The sequence below is a fragment of the Staurois parvus genome, unplaced genomic scaffold (assembly GCF_062004578.1).
Source record: "Staurois parvus isolate SC_StPar_1 unplaced genomic scaffold, SC_StPar_1.0 ptg000446l, whole genome shotgun sequence".
Classification (NCBI taxonomy): Eukaryota; Metazoa; Chordata; class Amphibia; order Anura; family Ranidae; genus Staurois; species Staurois parvus.
This window is the reverse complement of record NW_028318242.1, coordinates 3,327,353-3,345,853: the sequence shown is the minus strand read 5'-3', so window position 1 is coordinate 3,345,853 and position 18,501 is coordinate 3,327,353. Positions and strand designations below refer to the sequence as shown.

The 18,501-nt window shown below is 41.0% G+C and overlaps 1 protein-coding gene across 2 annotated transcripts in view; it reads right to left on the bottom strand.

The window, feature by feature from the left end:
* LOC149453618 (septin-10-like) overlaps window positions 1-18,501 on the bottom strand; it is a 99,397-nt gene that overhangs the window by 24,177 nt on the left and 56,719 nt on the right. For both annotated transcript variants that reach the window (XM_089688137.1, XM_089688138.1), the window contains exons 6-8: window positions 17,555-17,716; window positions 15,473-15,569; window positions 7,931-8,099 (exon numbers count right to left, since the gene is read on the bottom strand). In XM_089688137.1, coding sequence (XP_089544263.1) covers window positions 7,931-8,099; window positions 15,473-15,569; window positions 17,555-17,716 — 428 coding nt within the window. The remainder of the gene's footprint in view (window positions 1-7,930; window positions 8,100-15,472; window positions 15,570-17,554; window positions 17,717-18,501) is intronic.

Genomic DNA, 18,501 nt, shown 5'->3' with positions numbered 1-18,501 from the left:
AAGCCACTCCACCCAGTTACTCTGCCCACTCCAGTTGTAGACTATTGGTGGAGGCAAGAACACTTCACACAATTTCCCCAGAAATTGTAGCTTTTCTAGTTAACATTTTCCTCCTGAAGTCCCTAAATGCTGGTGGGAGGGAGAGGAAAAGAAGCCAGCTTTCAACGGTTGAAGAAAGCTACATACATCCCTGTATGTGCCGTCCCCAATACCCCTCCTCCTGTCCCAGTGTAGAACAGAATGCGACAAGGAGACTGCATGGGCCCCCTGGAGCATGGAATAGGATCGCCACTGCAACCCCTGATGCTACACCAATGGTTGGGGGTGTGTGGTAAATACAAGTCTCAGCTGTGGGGTTTTACCATCCCCAAACCACAAATGTAAACGAACCCTTACTAATGTAAATAAACCCTTACTATCCTGAGCCCCCTAGAATGCTCCTTTCACACTGATATACTGCAGTTTACCCACACCCCAAGTGCAGAACAGTGCACCGGCAGCTTTCCTGCGCTTTGCCATAGACTTATTATACCTTGCGGGTGTGGTGCACTTTCTGAAAGCACACCAAACCTACAGGATATAATACAAGTCTATGGCTCAGTGCAGCCAACCCACAGGAAAGTGGAAGGTGCACTGTACTGCACCCATGGATCAGTGTGAAAGCAGCCTAACAGTTGTAACCATTTTATATGTGCTAATATGCCATTGCAAAAGCACAGTGTATGTGATGTTTAATACTCTGACCTTTTTTCCCCCCTCTTCCAGAGGCATCGCTCTCTGTCTCCAGGCTGCTAAAAAGGTCGCAGGTAAAGTGCACTTGGTATCACTCCACCTGGGACAGGAGCCGGAGCTACAGAGGAAACATTGATTTATGCGGCTCCAGTTCCCTCCACAGCGACCTACCTCCTCCGAGTCTAGCTCACTGCACTCTGATGCTCTGGAATGGCATGTTAGCAAGCCTATATTGAGATCATTGGGGTTACTGACCCTGGGCATGTGCTTCCCAGGTTTGAGGTAGAAGCCACATTAGAGGGCTCCGTGGGCCACAGGTTGAGCACCCCTGACTTGCACCATTTAAAGATTTCTTGGTCCACCTTAAAATAAGCTGTAACCGATTTCCGAATTCTAAATTAATCTAGTTCATGAAGCAAAACAACAAATAATAGCAAGCAATGTAGCCCAGTCACCACAAAGACAGTGAGTGATATAATTTCAATGCTAAATAACAATGCATAATACTAGAAGCTTATTAAAACCATTATATAGCATAAAGACAAAATTGGTTTCAAACATATACATACACCAAACCAAGTTTTGTAGTCCAAAATCACTCAAAGAATTACCAGAAGCCAAAGGTTCCATCCTGAAATTATTCATTTTATCAGCCTATCAGGCAATAGGTACTGTGGGGGTCTATTGATAAAAAAAGAAAAATGCTCACACAATTTGCACAGCCTTTGCAAATTATCCCCCTAATTATTTCCTATGACAATCAGCTCTATCTAGTGGCCATAATGCAGTATATTCCTGGCTGGGGTATTTCCATAAAATACTGCATTATGGCCACTAGATTGATCTGATTATCATAGGAAATAAACAATAAGACTCAATACAGGGATTGCTTGTGATGACTGTGAAAATGCTAAGGCATCCACAGAGCAGATTTTTAAGCCCTCATGCACACTTCACGGTTTGATAACGCTGGTAACGTTAACTGTGTAAAGTCACATTAAAAACATGATTTTGTTAGATTTTCTTAGCGTTTAGCCACGATTAGCAGCGTTTTTCCACATTTGCATTTTTTAGCAGTTTTTTTTTACACCCCCCAATTTTTTTTTGGGTCAAAAAAACCATCCAATAACGCCGGTTTGCGCCATTTCACCGTGTTTTAACAGCTAAAAAACTCCTTTAAAAACCCACTAGTTTTTTTTTTCCAGACAAAAAACGTTGGTTACAGTCTGTGTGCATGGCCACCTAGGAAAACATGCTGGGGGGTAGAAAAAAATGCCAAAAGCCAAAAACAGCAGCTGTAAAAACGTCAAGTGTGCATGAGAACTCAAAAATAGAACCCCAAGTCTTCTCAGAACCCACTCTGGTTGAGTGGCTGAGGTTATTGGATGATAATATGCACATGTAACAACTAATGGCCACTGAACGAGATAAAAACAGATTTCCAGAAATCTGTTCAGCTTGGATTATATATAAATACTCAGAGCAATTTAAACTTTTTTTTGGCCGACCTTAACACAGTTGGGAGTTGCCCTCCCTCTTAGGTCCTCTTAAACCCTTGGCACCGCCTGTTTTATTCATTTTCAGCCCTCCAAACCTTCCGACTTCCAAACCACTTATATATCCAAACCATCCTTCCCTATATCCTGCCTACTTTCTTTCACCCACTTGATATCTAATAAGATCACAAATTCCTCTCCTGTTGCCTTTTTTCCCCACTATCCAATCTCCTAACATATTTAAATAAATGGGAAGCATGCCATTGTTACTATTTCACAAACTTATTTCTGCATTTTCTTGATCCAGCCATGGAGGTTTACCTAAATGGTCTCTTATAATAGTATGTAAATTTAGTTTTCTCTGCTGCTGGGTTTTTAAATTTATACTGCATTACTTATGCCACCACATAACGACCATCCATGCTCAATAATATGCAATTTGAAGGAAAGCATTTACAGAGGCAAGAAATACATAACATGTAAAAAAAAAAAATACATATCACACAGCTCCTGATGGTCCAGAATACAGAACAGAACGTTATGGACACCCTGCCTGACCATAAATATATTAGCTTCTTTACTATTTGTGACAATGTACTGCACATTTTACAAACTATGGAATCAAAAGCCACCCTTAGGCAGACAATTCTCCTTTACAAAAACACAAAAGAAGTCATTATGTTTTATTTAAAAGCCAGGTTTATTATTTATCAGAACATTGTTCAGCCTGAATATGTGACTCCAAGCCAAAAATATGTTGTGAATTAGGCCTCTTTAAGTACAGGAGCCGAAGCTCCAGGGCAAAGCCAGTGAATGTATATGTGGAACATATGTTTGTGACACAGGAATGGAGTGCCATTAACAGCTCTACAAAACATGTCGTACCTTAGCTTAAATGGTCAAACTATAAACCAACAGACAAACTTAACATGCCTGATTGAAACAGCAGTACAACCCCCTACACAACATATCCTAATTGGAAACAGAAAGCCTGGCCATCCATTTTTATCACACAACCAGTAAAATGCATGTCCAGATTCCTGTCTGGTGCTAAACACAAAGACATATCTAACTCTTGATATTTAAAGTGGTAGTAAACCCACTAGTACAAAAAAGAAAAAACAAAAACAAAACTTTTGCCCTGAACAGCAATGTCATAATGTGCTAGTATGCATCACATACTAGCACATTATGTGAAACTTACCTTAACCTCCTTATCGGTATTCCCGAGTGTAGCCCGGGGTAATATTTGAGTATCAAGAGCGGTAACCCCGAGCTACACTCGGGCTTACCATGCGGCGTTGCTCAAGGAGTCCCTGCAGCACTTACCTTGTCCTTCGCTCCCACGATGTGTACCCTGCAGCGTCATCGGCTATCTCCTCCGGCCGATGCCGGCATCCGGTTTCCGTGTTCCGGTCCCTGTGACGTCGGGATGTACGGGCGCCGGAACCGGTGGCAAATTTTAAATTTTAAAAAAATGTCATTTTTTTTAAAATGATTATTACATAGTAAAACATTGCTGTTTCAAAACATTTCACATACATTTTGTCCCTACTGCTTTGTCCTGTGCCCTGCCTGCATTTTGACTGTTCTTTCTGCCTGGAAACTTAGAAAAGTCCATGGCATCCAAAAAGCGTCCCTTTATGTCAAAAGCGGTTTTAGACCAGCTAGAGAACAGCGATAGTAAATTAGAACCACTTGCAGAATTGAGTGATAATGATTCGTGGGGAAATTTGTCATCAGACACTGAAAACGATTTTGCGACTTTGCTCAGCGATGTGCGAATTTGCCTCTGTATTTCAAATTTCAGTGTTTTTGGTTTGATTACATTATTGAATTAAATTTATATTATTAATTTTTATGATTATTTATTAAATTATGATTTATGATTTCGTGTTTCAAATTTTATCCTACCCGGGATGTTTACTAGACTCTTGTTCGGACAGATTTCAGTGAGTTATTCCTAAAAATTACAGCGAACAATATAAAACTACATATTTCCATGCAAAAAAATGGTACCGCTTTCAGCACAAAAAAAATCGGAAATAATCAGACCGCTGAGGAGGTTAAAGCAAAGCCCTCCAGCAGGGAGCTGTCACTTCTTCTGGGTCCTTCTTCCGGATTTGTGAGCTCCAGCGGCTTGAATGGTCGAACTACGATGATGTCACTCCCACGCATGTGTGCGGGAGTCACTTTTTACGGCACACAGCTCTGATTCCTTCCATGTGCCGGTGCTGCTACACAAGTAAATATCTTTTAAAACATTGCATATTTTGGAGATATTTACAGTACCTACAGGTAAGCCTTTTTATAGGCTTACTTGTAGGTACAAGCACAAAAACAGACTTTACTACCACTTTAAGGTGGACCTATTATGAAAATTCACACTTTATATTAATCAACTTACAACTAATAAACATTATAAAACCAAAAAATCATGTTGAGTAAAGTCTAGTACATACAATCAGAAAATCGTCTGAAAAATACTACTTTTGAAACGATCGTACAATAATCTGATCATTAGTACACAGTTTTCGTCCGAAATGATTCTAAGGGACAAGCATGAAAATGTTTCTCGTACGATACCAGATCATACGATTTTCATTCAATCAGTACAGTTTTTATCTGAAAATACAATACATCACTTCCGAATTTTTATTCTGTCTTCAAGAATTTTCCTAACTTTGGTAACCTCTTTATATTCGATATGAGACTAACATGCAAAAAAAAAAAAAAAGAAAGAAAAGGCACATAATTTGTTCAATATTCTCAACGTGTGTACGGGGCTTAAAGTGGTTGTAAAGGCTCATTCTATGCATGAAGGTAAAAAAAACTTCTGTGTGCAGCAGTGCCCCCAGCCCCTTCATTACTTATCTGAGCCCCATCGCAATTCACTGATGTGAACAACAGCCTTGGCTGTCCAGGGTCTCTGCCTCCTCATTGGCTGAGACAGGAAGCGGGAGCCATTGTCTCCTGCTGCTGTCAATCACAGCCAATCAGCAAATGAGAAGAGAGTGGGGCTCCGTGTGTGAATGGACACACAGAGCAGAGGCTTGGGAACAGCCTGCTTTAATGCCCCCATAGCAAGCTACTTGCTATGGGGGCACCCGACAGAAAGGAGGTGCCTGGAGCATCGGTGGATAACCACTGCACACAGCAGGTAAGTATAACATGTTTGTTATTTAAAAAAAAAAAAAAAGTGAGCCTTTTAGTATCGCTTTAAGAAATGTCTCTTGCTTAGCATGAATAAAGTAAAAAAAAAACAAAACACTGATGAGTTCTCTTATGTTGCCAGGCCTAGGCAAAAGATGCTTGGTCTCTGCTACCAAAAGCATTTTAGGTTTTTATGCCAAAAGACCGCAGTCTATTATTTTCAGTCATAAAAACTCAGACTCCTAGAAGTCTGGTGGACGGGATGATCATCAAAGCACAGTCTGCATATGTCATGAGCAAATATTGATGTCCCATGTTCTAGGATTTCAAACCAAACCATACACAGAAACAAGCTTTGCTCAACTGGGGTGCCATTTGGGTTCCACCGCACAGGACCCATTTGCATTCATTGCTATAGTGTTGGCAACTCATGACACTGATCCAGGGCAGACAGCATAGAGGAGCATCCCCAGTTTTCAGGAGAGGAAAGAAGTCTGGTTCATTCAGACCGTCTCTACCTCCCACCCCCTGCCATGCTGTTTGAGGCAAAAGGTAGGGCTCCCATGTGAAGAGGGAACTGTGTGTTTTTTGGGTAGCAGCTCTGTAACGAGGGACCCTGATGTGATGAGAAGACTCAGTGATGGGTGAATCTGATGTGAAGCAGGGACTCTGACTTGTAAGGAAGACTCCAACATGATGGAGGAGCTTTTGATGTAAAGTCACCTTCATAAATGAGGTTTTGTGCATCATCACAGGCTCATATTCCCCATTGATTAGACCCATTTAATGTTTTTCTACATTTCAGACTGGGGCGCCTTGAGATTTTGCATACTCCTAAAGGGCTTGCTTCTACTAGTGGCTGTAGAATGTGTGCACCCCTGACTGTTGCATTTCCAAGTTAAGGGGGCAGTAAATACACAACTCAGAGGTGTCTTTACCACCCCAAACCCACAGGTGTAAAATGAGCCCAAAGGCTGCCTCAACTAAAAAAAAGGTTAAAATGTTACTAAACCCCGGACCCTGCAATCACTATATCTGGTCTCCCACAGTACACAGAACATAGAAATGAAATTATTTTAGTAAATATAAACTGCTAAATACCTTTTCTCATCAGTTAGAACAGTCTTGTGACTTCAGTAGAACACTGGTTACAGCTTGAAGGAGGAGTTTTCTTTTTGCTCTAGGAGCATGCAGAACCCCTGACCTCTGTCTGGACAGTGCTGGTTGGCCCTGTGCTGATCACATACACTCTCCCAAGAAAAAAAAACCTCTAGCAATACACACTAAACTGAGCATGTGACTATGGGTTCAGTCTGTCTTATCAGGTGGACATTTGAACAAGAGGAGGGGCAGAGAAAACAGGATCAAACAGCCTTTTTACACAGTGCAGAAGATTAACCCCTTAGGTTCCACGGTGAGTATAACCAGCATGCTTTACTGCATATACAGACTGATTTTACTGTTGTGGGTTTAGTAACACTTTTAAGAATTGCTAATCCATAAGAGGATTTATATTGAATGGACTACATACACATAGCACTTTGTAAAGCGCTGTCCAAACTGTTGGTGCAATATAAATCCTGTATAATAATAATAATAATATCTAAGAAAGATTAAAAAGACTGTAGGGCCCATTCAACTTCATCCGATTTAGCTACTTATTCAAATATTTATGTGTCAATTCCTTCATTTTTACTAGTATCAACTACATAGAAAAAAAAAGGAATGAAGAGATTTCCAGTCCGCAAACCCTAGGCTATAAAATGAGCTTTCCCTTAGAGAAAAGTGTCAATCAGAAGGTTACAGTGTAGTACCAGAGCACTAGTTTATTATTTCCATTTGTGCCAGTCCTGAGACAACAATCAGCATTTTGTGTGAGCTTTACTGAAATTCCTAGCAAAGCTGACTCAGCGGAGCACAGTACCAAACAGCTGTGCAAGCAACAGGTGCAGGGTGAGGCCACAAAACACGGTCGGGTCATTTTCCTGCATGCTTTCCATGGGCCCTGTGCCCAGGTAACCCATTTTCCAGCACGTGACAGCAACAGTAGTAACTAAAATAGTTTTATTTGCATTTAAACGATTATTTAAAACCGTAGATTGCTAGCAGATTACACAGGTAAGAGAAATCTCTGCTGAAAACATGTTTCAGACAGTAAACATTTATTTATGGCAGGTATTTATACAGCAACACACAGTAAATCACATGAGTCAGTCCATGCACATCAGTCCCCGACCTCAAAGAGCTTACAATGTAAGGTCCTGTATCTTACAAGCATGCAGATATATACTAGGACCAGTTTTAAACAGGAGCCATTTAACCTACCAACATGTCTTTGGAGCAGGAGAGGAAGCCAGAATACATGGAGGAATTCCGCACAAACACAGGGAAAATATGCAAACTCCATGCAGATATGTGTCCTCATCAGGATTACATTTGGGGATGCCAGTGCTGCATGGTCCTCGGTCTGAAGTTAGAATTGCTAACAACAGTACAATAATATTACTCCCAACAGATCACATAACTGTATGAAAGAGACATCAACCTACCTTACGGGCTTATCTCCAGGACCCAGGTCTTGAAATCCCATTTCCTCTAACTTGCAGCGTCGGTAAAGTTCATAATGTCTATTGTGTGTCTGTTCCCTTAGGTCCTCCATGTTAGTGCAAATTAGCATCTCACGTAGCTTCACAAAATCACAGTGATTCTCATTTTCCACTATTTGGAAAAGAACAGATGGGTGATGAAGCATATATGCATCAACAATCTTAGGAATTCCCAAGAAAACATGCAACAAAATGTAATCATCCCTGGCACCAAGGGTTTCTTGACCTGCAGCCCTGTATCAACATCCCACTGCAAGGCTGGAGGAAGAGAGGACTGTTTAGGGCTGCACTACAGTAATGAGCACTTTCATTTAGAGAAATGCTTGTCCAACTTGTAGTTGTGCCAGCACCTTTGCATTCAACTGAACCATCATATTCACACAGCATAACCTTGCTTTTATTTAATATCATCTAGTATTTGCTTTTATTTAGGGATGACCATTCTAGCTCTTGGGATTCGTCTGCAGCATACCATGATACCAGGAGGACATCTTGATCTTGTGAGCAGTGCCCTTTTCTGTACCATGTTTCTGTATACACAGTAAAGCATGACTGTTATACTCAGGGCTGCGGTTAGAAACCATGGAGCCCCATACAGCCAACCTGACAGGCCCCACCCTGCCCCCCCCCAAAAAAAAAGAAAGCAAAAAAAAAAAACAGTTTACCATGCTTCAGTTATGAATGAACACAGTGAGAGATCAGTACAAATCACTCATTGTGCCCAATTAGAGAAGAGGCTGGTAAATATGACATATTTATGGGACTCTTCCCCCACTCTCCATCCTGAAGAATCCTTTTGTGTGCTTGTAGCTGTCGATGGAAAAGAGAGGGAAGCAAGCAGCACTGGGGGCACAAAGGGAGGCCTAGGAATCAGGCGAAAATATATGGTGCGCAGGGAGGGTGATGGGTGCAGTGGAGGGGAATTACTGGAACCGATCCTCTGTATGGGTCTCTCTGAAGCAGTTGAAAGCCAGTGGAAGGAGAAGCCAGCTTTCAGCTGCTGCAGAGAGAGCCATACAGGGGATCAGTTCCAATAATTGCCCACCTGCCATGCTGATCACCCTCCCTGCCCACATCCAATTTACCGAGCTGCCTGGGCCCTGTACAGGAGGACTGGTGGTGCCCCCTTATCCACAGCCCTGGTTATACTCATTGTGGAACCTAAGGGGTTAATACTCCACATTGAGTAAAAAGGATGTTTGATCCTGTCTTCTCTGATCCTTCCATTCTTCTACTGTCCCCAATCCATCTGCTGATAGAACAGAGCCTTGGGGGCAAGCTGCACGTGCTCAGTTCGGTGTGTATTGCTAGAGAGTTTTTTTTTTTTTGTCTTGGGAGACTGCATGTGATCAGCACAGGGCCAATCAACGACCAGACAGAGGGTCAGGGGTTATGCAGTCTCATAGGACAATCAGCGGAGAATGAAAACACCTCCTACAAGCTTTAACCAATGCTCTGCTGGACACTGATAGAAAGCACACAACCTGCTCTAACTGCTGATGAAAAAAAGATGTTTAGCAGTTTATATTTTCTAAACTAATTGCATTTCCATGTTCTGTGTACTGTGGGAGACCAGATATAGTTAATGCAGGGTCCTGGGTTTAGTAACACTTTAATACAAGCACACAGAGAGAATGAGTAAATCTAAGGATATGGCTGTACATGGTTGGAACCTTTATAATGCAAGGAAAGAAACGGAGGGATAATCTGAGCAAGAGGCTGGAGCCATACCCCAAAAAGCATGCAACTTGGTTCTTGTCAAAATGATGATTAAAGACAGTCAACCTAATTTCCCCCTTATAAAAAAAAGAAAACCATACATCCATTCATATCATACATTGGGCCTAATGAACCATTGTTTTCAACAACATACACTGCTCAAAAAATTAAAGGAACACTTTTCAACCAGAGTATAGTATCAAGTCAATTATACTCCTAGGATATTGATCTGGTCAGTTAAGTAGCAGAGGGGGATGTTAATCAGTTTAAACGGCTTTGGTGTTAATGAACTAACAGGTGCACTAGATGGGTAAATATTACACAACCCCCAAAATAGGAATGGTTTTACAGGTGGAGGCCATTGAAATTGTTTCTCTACTCATCTTTACTGACTGTTTTTTACTAGTGTTGCATTTGGCTAGGGTCAATGTCACTACTGGTAGCATGAGGCAATACCTGGACCCTACGGAGGTTGCACAGGCAGTCCAACTCCTCCAGGGTGGCACATCAATACATGCCATTGCCGGAAGGTTTGCTGTGTCTCCTAGCACAGTCTCAAGAGCATGACGGAGATTCCAGGAGACAGGCAGTTACTCTAGGAGAGCTGGACAGGGCCGTAGAAGGTCCTTAACCCATCAGCAGAACCGGTATCTGCTCCTTTGTACAAGGAGGAACAGGGTGAGCACTGCCAGAGCCCTACAAAAATACCTCCAGCAGGCCACTGGTGGGAATAGCTGACCAAACCATCAGAAATGTCCTCTAGTGGGCCCTGTGCTCACAGCCAGGCACCATAGAGCTTGATTGGCATTTGCCATTGAACACCAGAATTGGCAGGTCCACCACTGGCACCCTGTGCTTTTCACAGATGAGAGCAGGTTCACCCCAAGCACATGTGACAGACATGAAAGGGTCTGGAGAAGCAGTGAAGAATGTTAAGCTGCCTGAAACATCGTTCAGCATGACTGTTTTGTTGGTGGGTCAGTGATGGTTTAGGGAGGAATATCCATGGAGGGATGCACAGACCTCTACAGGCTAGTCAATGGCACCCTGATTGTCATTAGGTATCGGGTAATGATTCCATTGAATGGCCCCCATGCTCGCCTGACCTAAATCTAACAGAACACCTCTGGGATATCATGTTTTCAGTCCATCTGACGCCCCCAGGTAGCACATCAGACTGCCCAGGAGCTCAGTGATGCCCTGGTCTAGATCTGAGAGGAAATACCTCAGGACACCATCCATCGTCTCATTAGAGCATGCCCCGACGTTGTCAGGCATGCATACAAGCAGGTGGGGGCCATAAAAACTAATGAGTACCATTTTAAGTTGCTGCAATTAAATTTCAGCAAAATGGACAAGCCTGCTACATAATTTTTGCACTTTGATTTTCATGGTGTCATTGAATTCAGTCCTCTGTAGGTTGATAATTTTCATTTCCATCAAACGATAGGGCATCCTTACGTTCCTAACACATTACCCAGTCCATACCAGTATCGATATCGAGCATGATATTTTTCCCCATTGAGATCTGATGTGTTTTCAATGTGTTACTTTTTGAGCAGTGTATTTTGGCTCACATGTGAAGTGCACCAGACATGTGGCAAATAAACAACACAGCGTGTTGAAATAGGCTTGAGACACCTGGGCCAAAAATTGACAAATCACAAATTGTGAATTGTTGTAGAAATGCTGTGTTTCTGTATCATATAAACTGTGGCACAGATATTAGCAGCACCAGGTGCAGATCTGCACACTGGCCTTACTCCTTTGGTAAAGCTAATGTACAGACTCTAACTAGAGGGAGGCTCAGCTGGGAAATGCCTAGCTGAGCAGAGGGAAGGAGGCAACAGGCAGGTTTCCTCTGATGAGTGTCTAGATGAACACTTACCATAGAGCGAGCAGGCATTGGGCAGCTGTTTAAATTTCTCTCCACTAAAATCCACACCATAGAGATGTAAGAAACCAGTTTGTAACTCAGCCCAGCATACTCCACTTGGAAATGAGTTATAGTCACTGGGTGGAGCAATTTTTTTAAAGTAGAACTCCAGTTTTCAGGGAACTTTTGGTCTCCTGCACACTGGGCTTTAAAGGCGTTTGTCATTTTTTTCTGCCTCTAAATGCTCCTCTACGTTAGCCTTGTGTCCACATACACACACAGGCATTTACAGGGGTATAGAGACATGAAAGTTTAGAGGCAGAAAAATAAACACTCATCACTTGGAGTTTCAAGAGAGGAGGGTTTGAACAGTAAAAACACTTGACGCACATAAACACCTGTAAATGTGTGTAAATGCACCTAAAGGCTAGGCGCATTTAGTGCTAGAGCTTTCATTCATTTCAATGGTTAGAATAAATTAATATTCCAGCCAATGGAATTAATGAATGCCCAAACTTTTTACGCCACTAAAGGCAACTAATCGCATTTGAAAACATGCACACTGGGCTTAAAAAAAAATAATAAAAAGCCAGTTTGCTTGGCAGGAAAAAACAACACCGATATTGAGCACATACTATTGTACACAGTTTAGGCAAGTTCACAGGAGTTTTGCGTTTTTGATTAGAGCTTTCTGCCAGAAAAACCACTAATCAGTAGGTTTTTTTTTCCGGCCCCTATACGTTGAGCTTAAAATATGCCTCTAATTGTCCTAATGTGCATGGGCACGTAGGATAACACTGAGCTGCTTCTACAGGCAAAACACAAAACTCCTGTAGAAGCAGCAATGTTTAAGCCAGTGTGCATGCCTGCCAGGAGAAAAGGCATTCAGAGGAGCTGGCCAAACATCCAGTGTGCATGTGGCCTTAAAGCGAAACTTAACTGTATCTGAGCACTACAAACTGAAAACACTGTTTATTTCAGTTTTAATATTTGAAACAAACTGAATAAATATAAAAAAAAATACAGTTTAAAACAAGTAAATATAATATACCTTCCTATTGTATTACTAACGTAAGCAGTATAAAGATGAATATAATTAAAGAGAATCTTTAGTGGCCCCCCAAAAAATTAAAAGTCAGCAGCTACAAATACTGTAGCTGCTGATTTTTAACTCTTTCATGCATGAATTATGAAAGCCACAGTTAGGAGTTCATTTTTTTCAACATTTTCCATGGAGTTCTGCACCTGTTCACTTGAGTGGACTGCATGTCTTTATCTGAAGACTTGACTCAGATGGTATTTGCTCCACTATCCTATAGGCCTTTCGATCATGCTCTACATTTGAGCTCTACAAAATAGTAGTGAAGTCTCCTGAAAACAATACAAAAAAATGGTCCTCCTGCAGGTTTAACCACTTGCCTACAGAGTCAATTCTGGCATTTCTGTCATACATGTAAAAAATCTGTTTGTTTTTTTTGCTAGAAAATTACTTAGAACCCCCAAATATATATATATATATATATATATATATATATATATATATATATATATATATATATAGAGCTCCCAGAGAAAAAAAATGTAGGTATGCCACACGGTATTTGCACAGCGGCTTTTCAAATGCAATGTAAAAAAAAAAAACAAAAAAAAAAAAACAGTGGGGAAAATTATTATTTGATCCCCTGTAGATTTTGTAGGTTTGCCCACTGGCAAAGAAATGAAGGGTCTATGATTTTTTATCATATGTGTATTTTAAATGATAAAGACAGAATATCAACCAAAAATCTAGAAAAAGAACATGATACAAATGTTATGAATTGAGATACAGTTCAGTGAGTAAAATAAGTATTTTATCCCCAAACAAAACATGACTTAGTACTTGGTGGAGAAACCCTTGTTGGCAAGCACAGAGGTAAAACATTTCTTGTAGTTGGTTACCAGGTTTACACACATCTCAGGAGGGGTTCTGGTTTACAGATCTTCTCTAAATTCTTAAGGTTTCTTGGCTGTCGCTAGGAAACTCAAAGTTTCAATTCTCTCCATAAATTTTCTATAGGATCAAGGTCTGGAGACTGGCTAGGCCACTCCATGACCTTAATGTGCTTCTTCTTAAACTACTCCTTTGTTGCTTTGGTGGTATTTGTTGGGTCATTGTCATGCTGGAAGACCCATCCACAACCCATCTTCAGTGTTGTGGCTGGCGGAAGAAGGTTCACATCCAAGATTTTACAATACATGGCCCCATCCATTGGCCCCTTAATGCAACATACTTGGCCTGTACCTTTAGCAGAGAAACAGCCCCATAGCATAGTGTTTCTACCTCCGTGCTTGACTGTAGGGATGGTGTTCTTAGGGTCATAGTCAGCATTTTTCTTCCTCCAAACATAGCGAGTTGAGTTAATGCCAAAGAGCTCAATTTTCGTCTCCTCTGACCACAGCACTTTCTCCCAGTCCTTCTCTGAGTCATTTAGATGTTCATTGGCAAACTTCAGGCTGAACATGTGCCTTCTTGAGGAGGGGGACCTTGCGGGAGCTGCAGGATTTCAATTCATGGTGGCGTACTATGTTACCAATGGTTTTTTTGGCAATTGTGGTCCCAACTGCCATGAAATCATTCACACGCTCCTCCCATGTAGTTCTGGACTGATACCTCACTTTTCTCATGATTATCCTTACCCCAGGAGGTGAAATCTTGCATGGAGCTCCAGACTGAGGGCGATTGATGGTTATTTTGTATTTCTTCCATTTGCGAAAAATCACTCCAACAGTTGTCTCCTTCTCTCCAATCTTCTTGCTGATGGTCTCTTAGCCCATTCCAGCCTTGTACAGGTCTATAATCTTGTCCCCAATGTCCTTTGACAGTTCTTTGGTCATTTGCTCATGGTGGGGAGGTTTGAATGGAAGAAAGATTCTGTGGACAAGTGTCTTTTATACACATAACGAGTTGTCATTCAGAGCACCTTCTTAAATTGGCAAGACTAATCTGTGTACCACCTGAGCACATAGCCAGTCTGTGGGAGCCAGAATTATTGTTGGTTGGTAGAGGATCAAATAATTATTTTACTTACTGAACTGCAACTCAATTCATAACATTTGTATCACGTGGTTTTTTTCAGTATTTTTGGTGGATATTCTGTCTCTATCATTTAAAATACATCTATGATAAAAACTATAGACCCTTCATTTCTTTGTTAGTGGGCAAATTTAGAAAATCTGCAGGGGATAAAATAATTATTTACCCACTGTACATCCTCATGCACTGTTAATAGTATACAGGGGTGTTCAACACACAGAATTGATAAAAGTAAAACTGACGCTTCATGCTGAGGGAAGTGAAAATGTTACATGTCTACGGTTTGTGATTTACCTCTTACTACATGTCTATAGCATGCAGTATTATGGCTGAAAAAAAAAAAAAAACTACAGAATTGGCATCATGCAGTCACAAAATATATTTATTACATTCCCAAAGACTTGCCTTTAATAATGAAGTAGCGGCCTGTACAGACCACAAAAAGGACAGCCAAGCTCGTACGCATGTTGGGTCCAATAAAACCTAGGATCATCTCTTCATTATGCAAAGGGAAAATTCCCTTGCAATATGAAAATTCACTTTGCTAAGCAAACAACCTATTTGCTTTTAGTAAATCAACACCATTGTGTTTTAGAGGGTTTAATTTACAGGGTCTTAGCATGTTGCATGTAAAATTAACTCTACAATATTGCTCTCAACAGACTAGAAGATGAAATGCTACATATGTAAATATGCAGCAGTAGGTAAAAAAAGATGAAAAATTAGAAGATATTTTTTTCATTGTTTCTGTTAAGAAGGCTCCTACACTCAACATTTCTGTTTAAACAAAGAACTTCAAAAGCAACAACAATTTTACCTTGTACAATCCCCCAAGGATACTGCCGGGCCTTTACCATCTTGTTTCCAATCTTAACCTCCTCCATACTACCTACCACTGCAAATGGTAGCTGTGCCTGCAAAAAAGGTTTAACAAAAGTGTATTTTTATATAATATTGAAAAAAAAAAAAAAAACTCTGTTTTCTGTTCACAACAAAATAATTACAGCTTTGTTTACTATTAGCATTCAGACAAAAAGGGTTAGGTGACATGTACAGTTTTAGGATTTGGGTAATGTGTGAATTTATGGTATTAGGATAAGGGAGAAGAAAAAGGTTGATGTTAAAAGGAGAAGTATAGCCAAAGCTATTTTGGCTACTCCTGTGATTTGTTTTCAGCCAATAGCTGACTGACGCCTGCTGTTGGCCGACGTCACAGAGCCAGTGCAGGCTCTGAAAAGACCCTGACGATATGGTCGGGATACACCTAGAAGCTTGGATCAGCCCCTGACTTTCAGTGATCTACTCCCCCCTCCACAGCCCAGAGCTCCAGTGAGTGCTGGAAGGGCAAAGCAGAGAGCGAAGAGACTGACAGTCCCTGGCTCTCTACTCACAGAATGCTGAGAACTGAGCAATCAACAGTGCAGAAACCACGGGGGACAGATGCAGCATCGGATCGACTGATGATTTAAACTGGCCATAGATGGATCAAATCTTGACTGGTTCAGCAGGGACTGGCTAAGAGTCAATCCATCCAGTGATTTCGGTACAAGGCTGTCGGATTTTTTGCATGCAATTACTGCCTGCGGCTATATCTGCCAGCAATAATCATTGTGTTCTAGCAGGAAAAGCTCCCTGTTGGCAGAACACAAAAGTGTTGCAGGAGGGATTCCCCCATGAACACAGACTACATGATTGCAGGGAAGAAAATCACATCATCATCTATGGCAGATCATCATCTATGGTTTGCCTTACTTATAAGGTTTCTGTCCTGTAGTGATGTAGGGGGTGATTGGAGGAAGCAGAGAGCGCAGTAGGGCGTAGGCATCTGACACACCAAATAATAAAATTCTCATAAACCAATCATAGTTTAATAGTTAATGCGGTTATTCAGAGAACAGTGTGTCAATGTTAAAATAACAAGACTATAATCCAATGCCTAAACAATGTATCCAACAATAATAAAAGTCTCACAGACTAAATGCTTTTCAATAGTTCTCTTATTCAGAGAACAGTATGTTAACGATAAAATAAGGCTATAATCCGATGCAGAAACAATGTATCCAGCAGAATATCTGTAAACACAGTCCTCTGCAAAGAGTGTCAAATTATAAATCTTTTTATCTAAACAAATATTGAGACACTTTGTATCAGAAGAGGCTGTAAAATGTACAGAGGTTGTATACTTTGCAAACTCTGCAAGACAATCAAGATCAGAGGAACAGGCGGTGGGACAGATGCATACAAACTGCTTTAGGAATGAATATTTATTGTGCATTTGTGTGAAGGTTTATTGCATTTAATACATTGAAATGACAACGGTGCAAGATCTTGTACTCATGATAGAGATGTATATTCAGACCAATTTTTAATCTTCAATGGCAAGATTTGTAAGGATATGAATATATATATAGTAAAAAAATAAAAACAATCACAGGAACCTCTCCTAATACAATAGAAAATCTAGCCGACTCATCCACATATCGGGTGGTGTCCTCAGGGACTAACCACTAAATAATACAAACAAAAATTGTGCAGGAAAGAGACTGCACTGAAGACTAGCCGTAGTTGTCCTCATTTGAGACTCTTTCAGTGCAGTCTCTTTTCTGCACATTTTTCATGTGACTATATATACCAGAGACGAAAATTAAAGTTTATAAATGCTTTTCTATAGTTACATACATAACTAGTTTAACGTAACATATTTAATTTTCAGGGGTCCAAACATTTTGTAGGTATGTTTGCTTGGAGGATTTGGTATTTGACTTACAACTGCAGCAAAGTTGTGTTCTGCATAAAGCAGCACACACCACACTAGTTTGGAGTAACTCATATTTATTACAAAAAAAAACAACATTATGTAACAGCTGTAATGAGTGTAAATGTGGTGCAGAAAGCTTACATTCATGGAGGCATTCAGTTTACTAATGGTCTCGTCGTCTGTTGGAAACTGGTAGATTTGGACTCCATTGCTGACCAATTCACTCATCAGTTTTGTTTTGAACTTATGCAACTCTGACTTTGCGATCACGTCTGCTTTTGCTATCACAGGAATAATGTTCACCTAGGAAAGAAACAGGATAGGCAATTTATGAAGACACCGATATTCAGTTGAGGAGTACAGATCTGAAACATCAAAAATTGTTTCTTAAACTGAATTGAAATAAAAATTTCTTTGGAAAAAGTACATATTTCGTGATATACAGCCTGTCTCTGTTCCGCCTTCCATGAAAACTGATTGACAGTGGCATAGATGTAGCAGAAGGGTGTCTAGGAGGCAGAATATGGGCTTATCTGCCATGTGATGTATGGGTGTGTTCAGCGGCGGACTGACAACTCATGGGGCCCCCGGGCAATAGGAGATCATGGGGCCCGTGTCCTTGCCCAAACTCAAAAAAGCCTATGAAAAAGGTACCAGAGGCATCTCATGGGGCCCCCTACTGACCCCGGGCCCTCGGGCACTGCCCGAGTTTCCAAATGGTCAGTCCGCCCCTGGGTGTGTCAGATGTAAGGGTATGGGCATGTCTTGGAGAGGTTTTATTTAACTGGGCGCATGATCATCCTCACGTCAGCTTGTGGGTACCAGTGAAGGGGGAGCGCATGTGCAGGATCACAAATGATGGGATATTCTGAAAACCTTTGGTCATGTGATCCCCGGCTGGAAGTTTATACAATCCAGTACTACAATCACAGGGGATGCAGCTGAAATGAGGTAGTAATACTGAGGGTTAAGTACATTATAAAAATTATAATAATTTATTTATTGTTAGTATATCATATTGATTTTAATTCTCCCCTATGCTCTGGTGGTTAGATGCCCTGTGATGTCATCAAGTACATAGCAGAGCC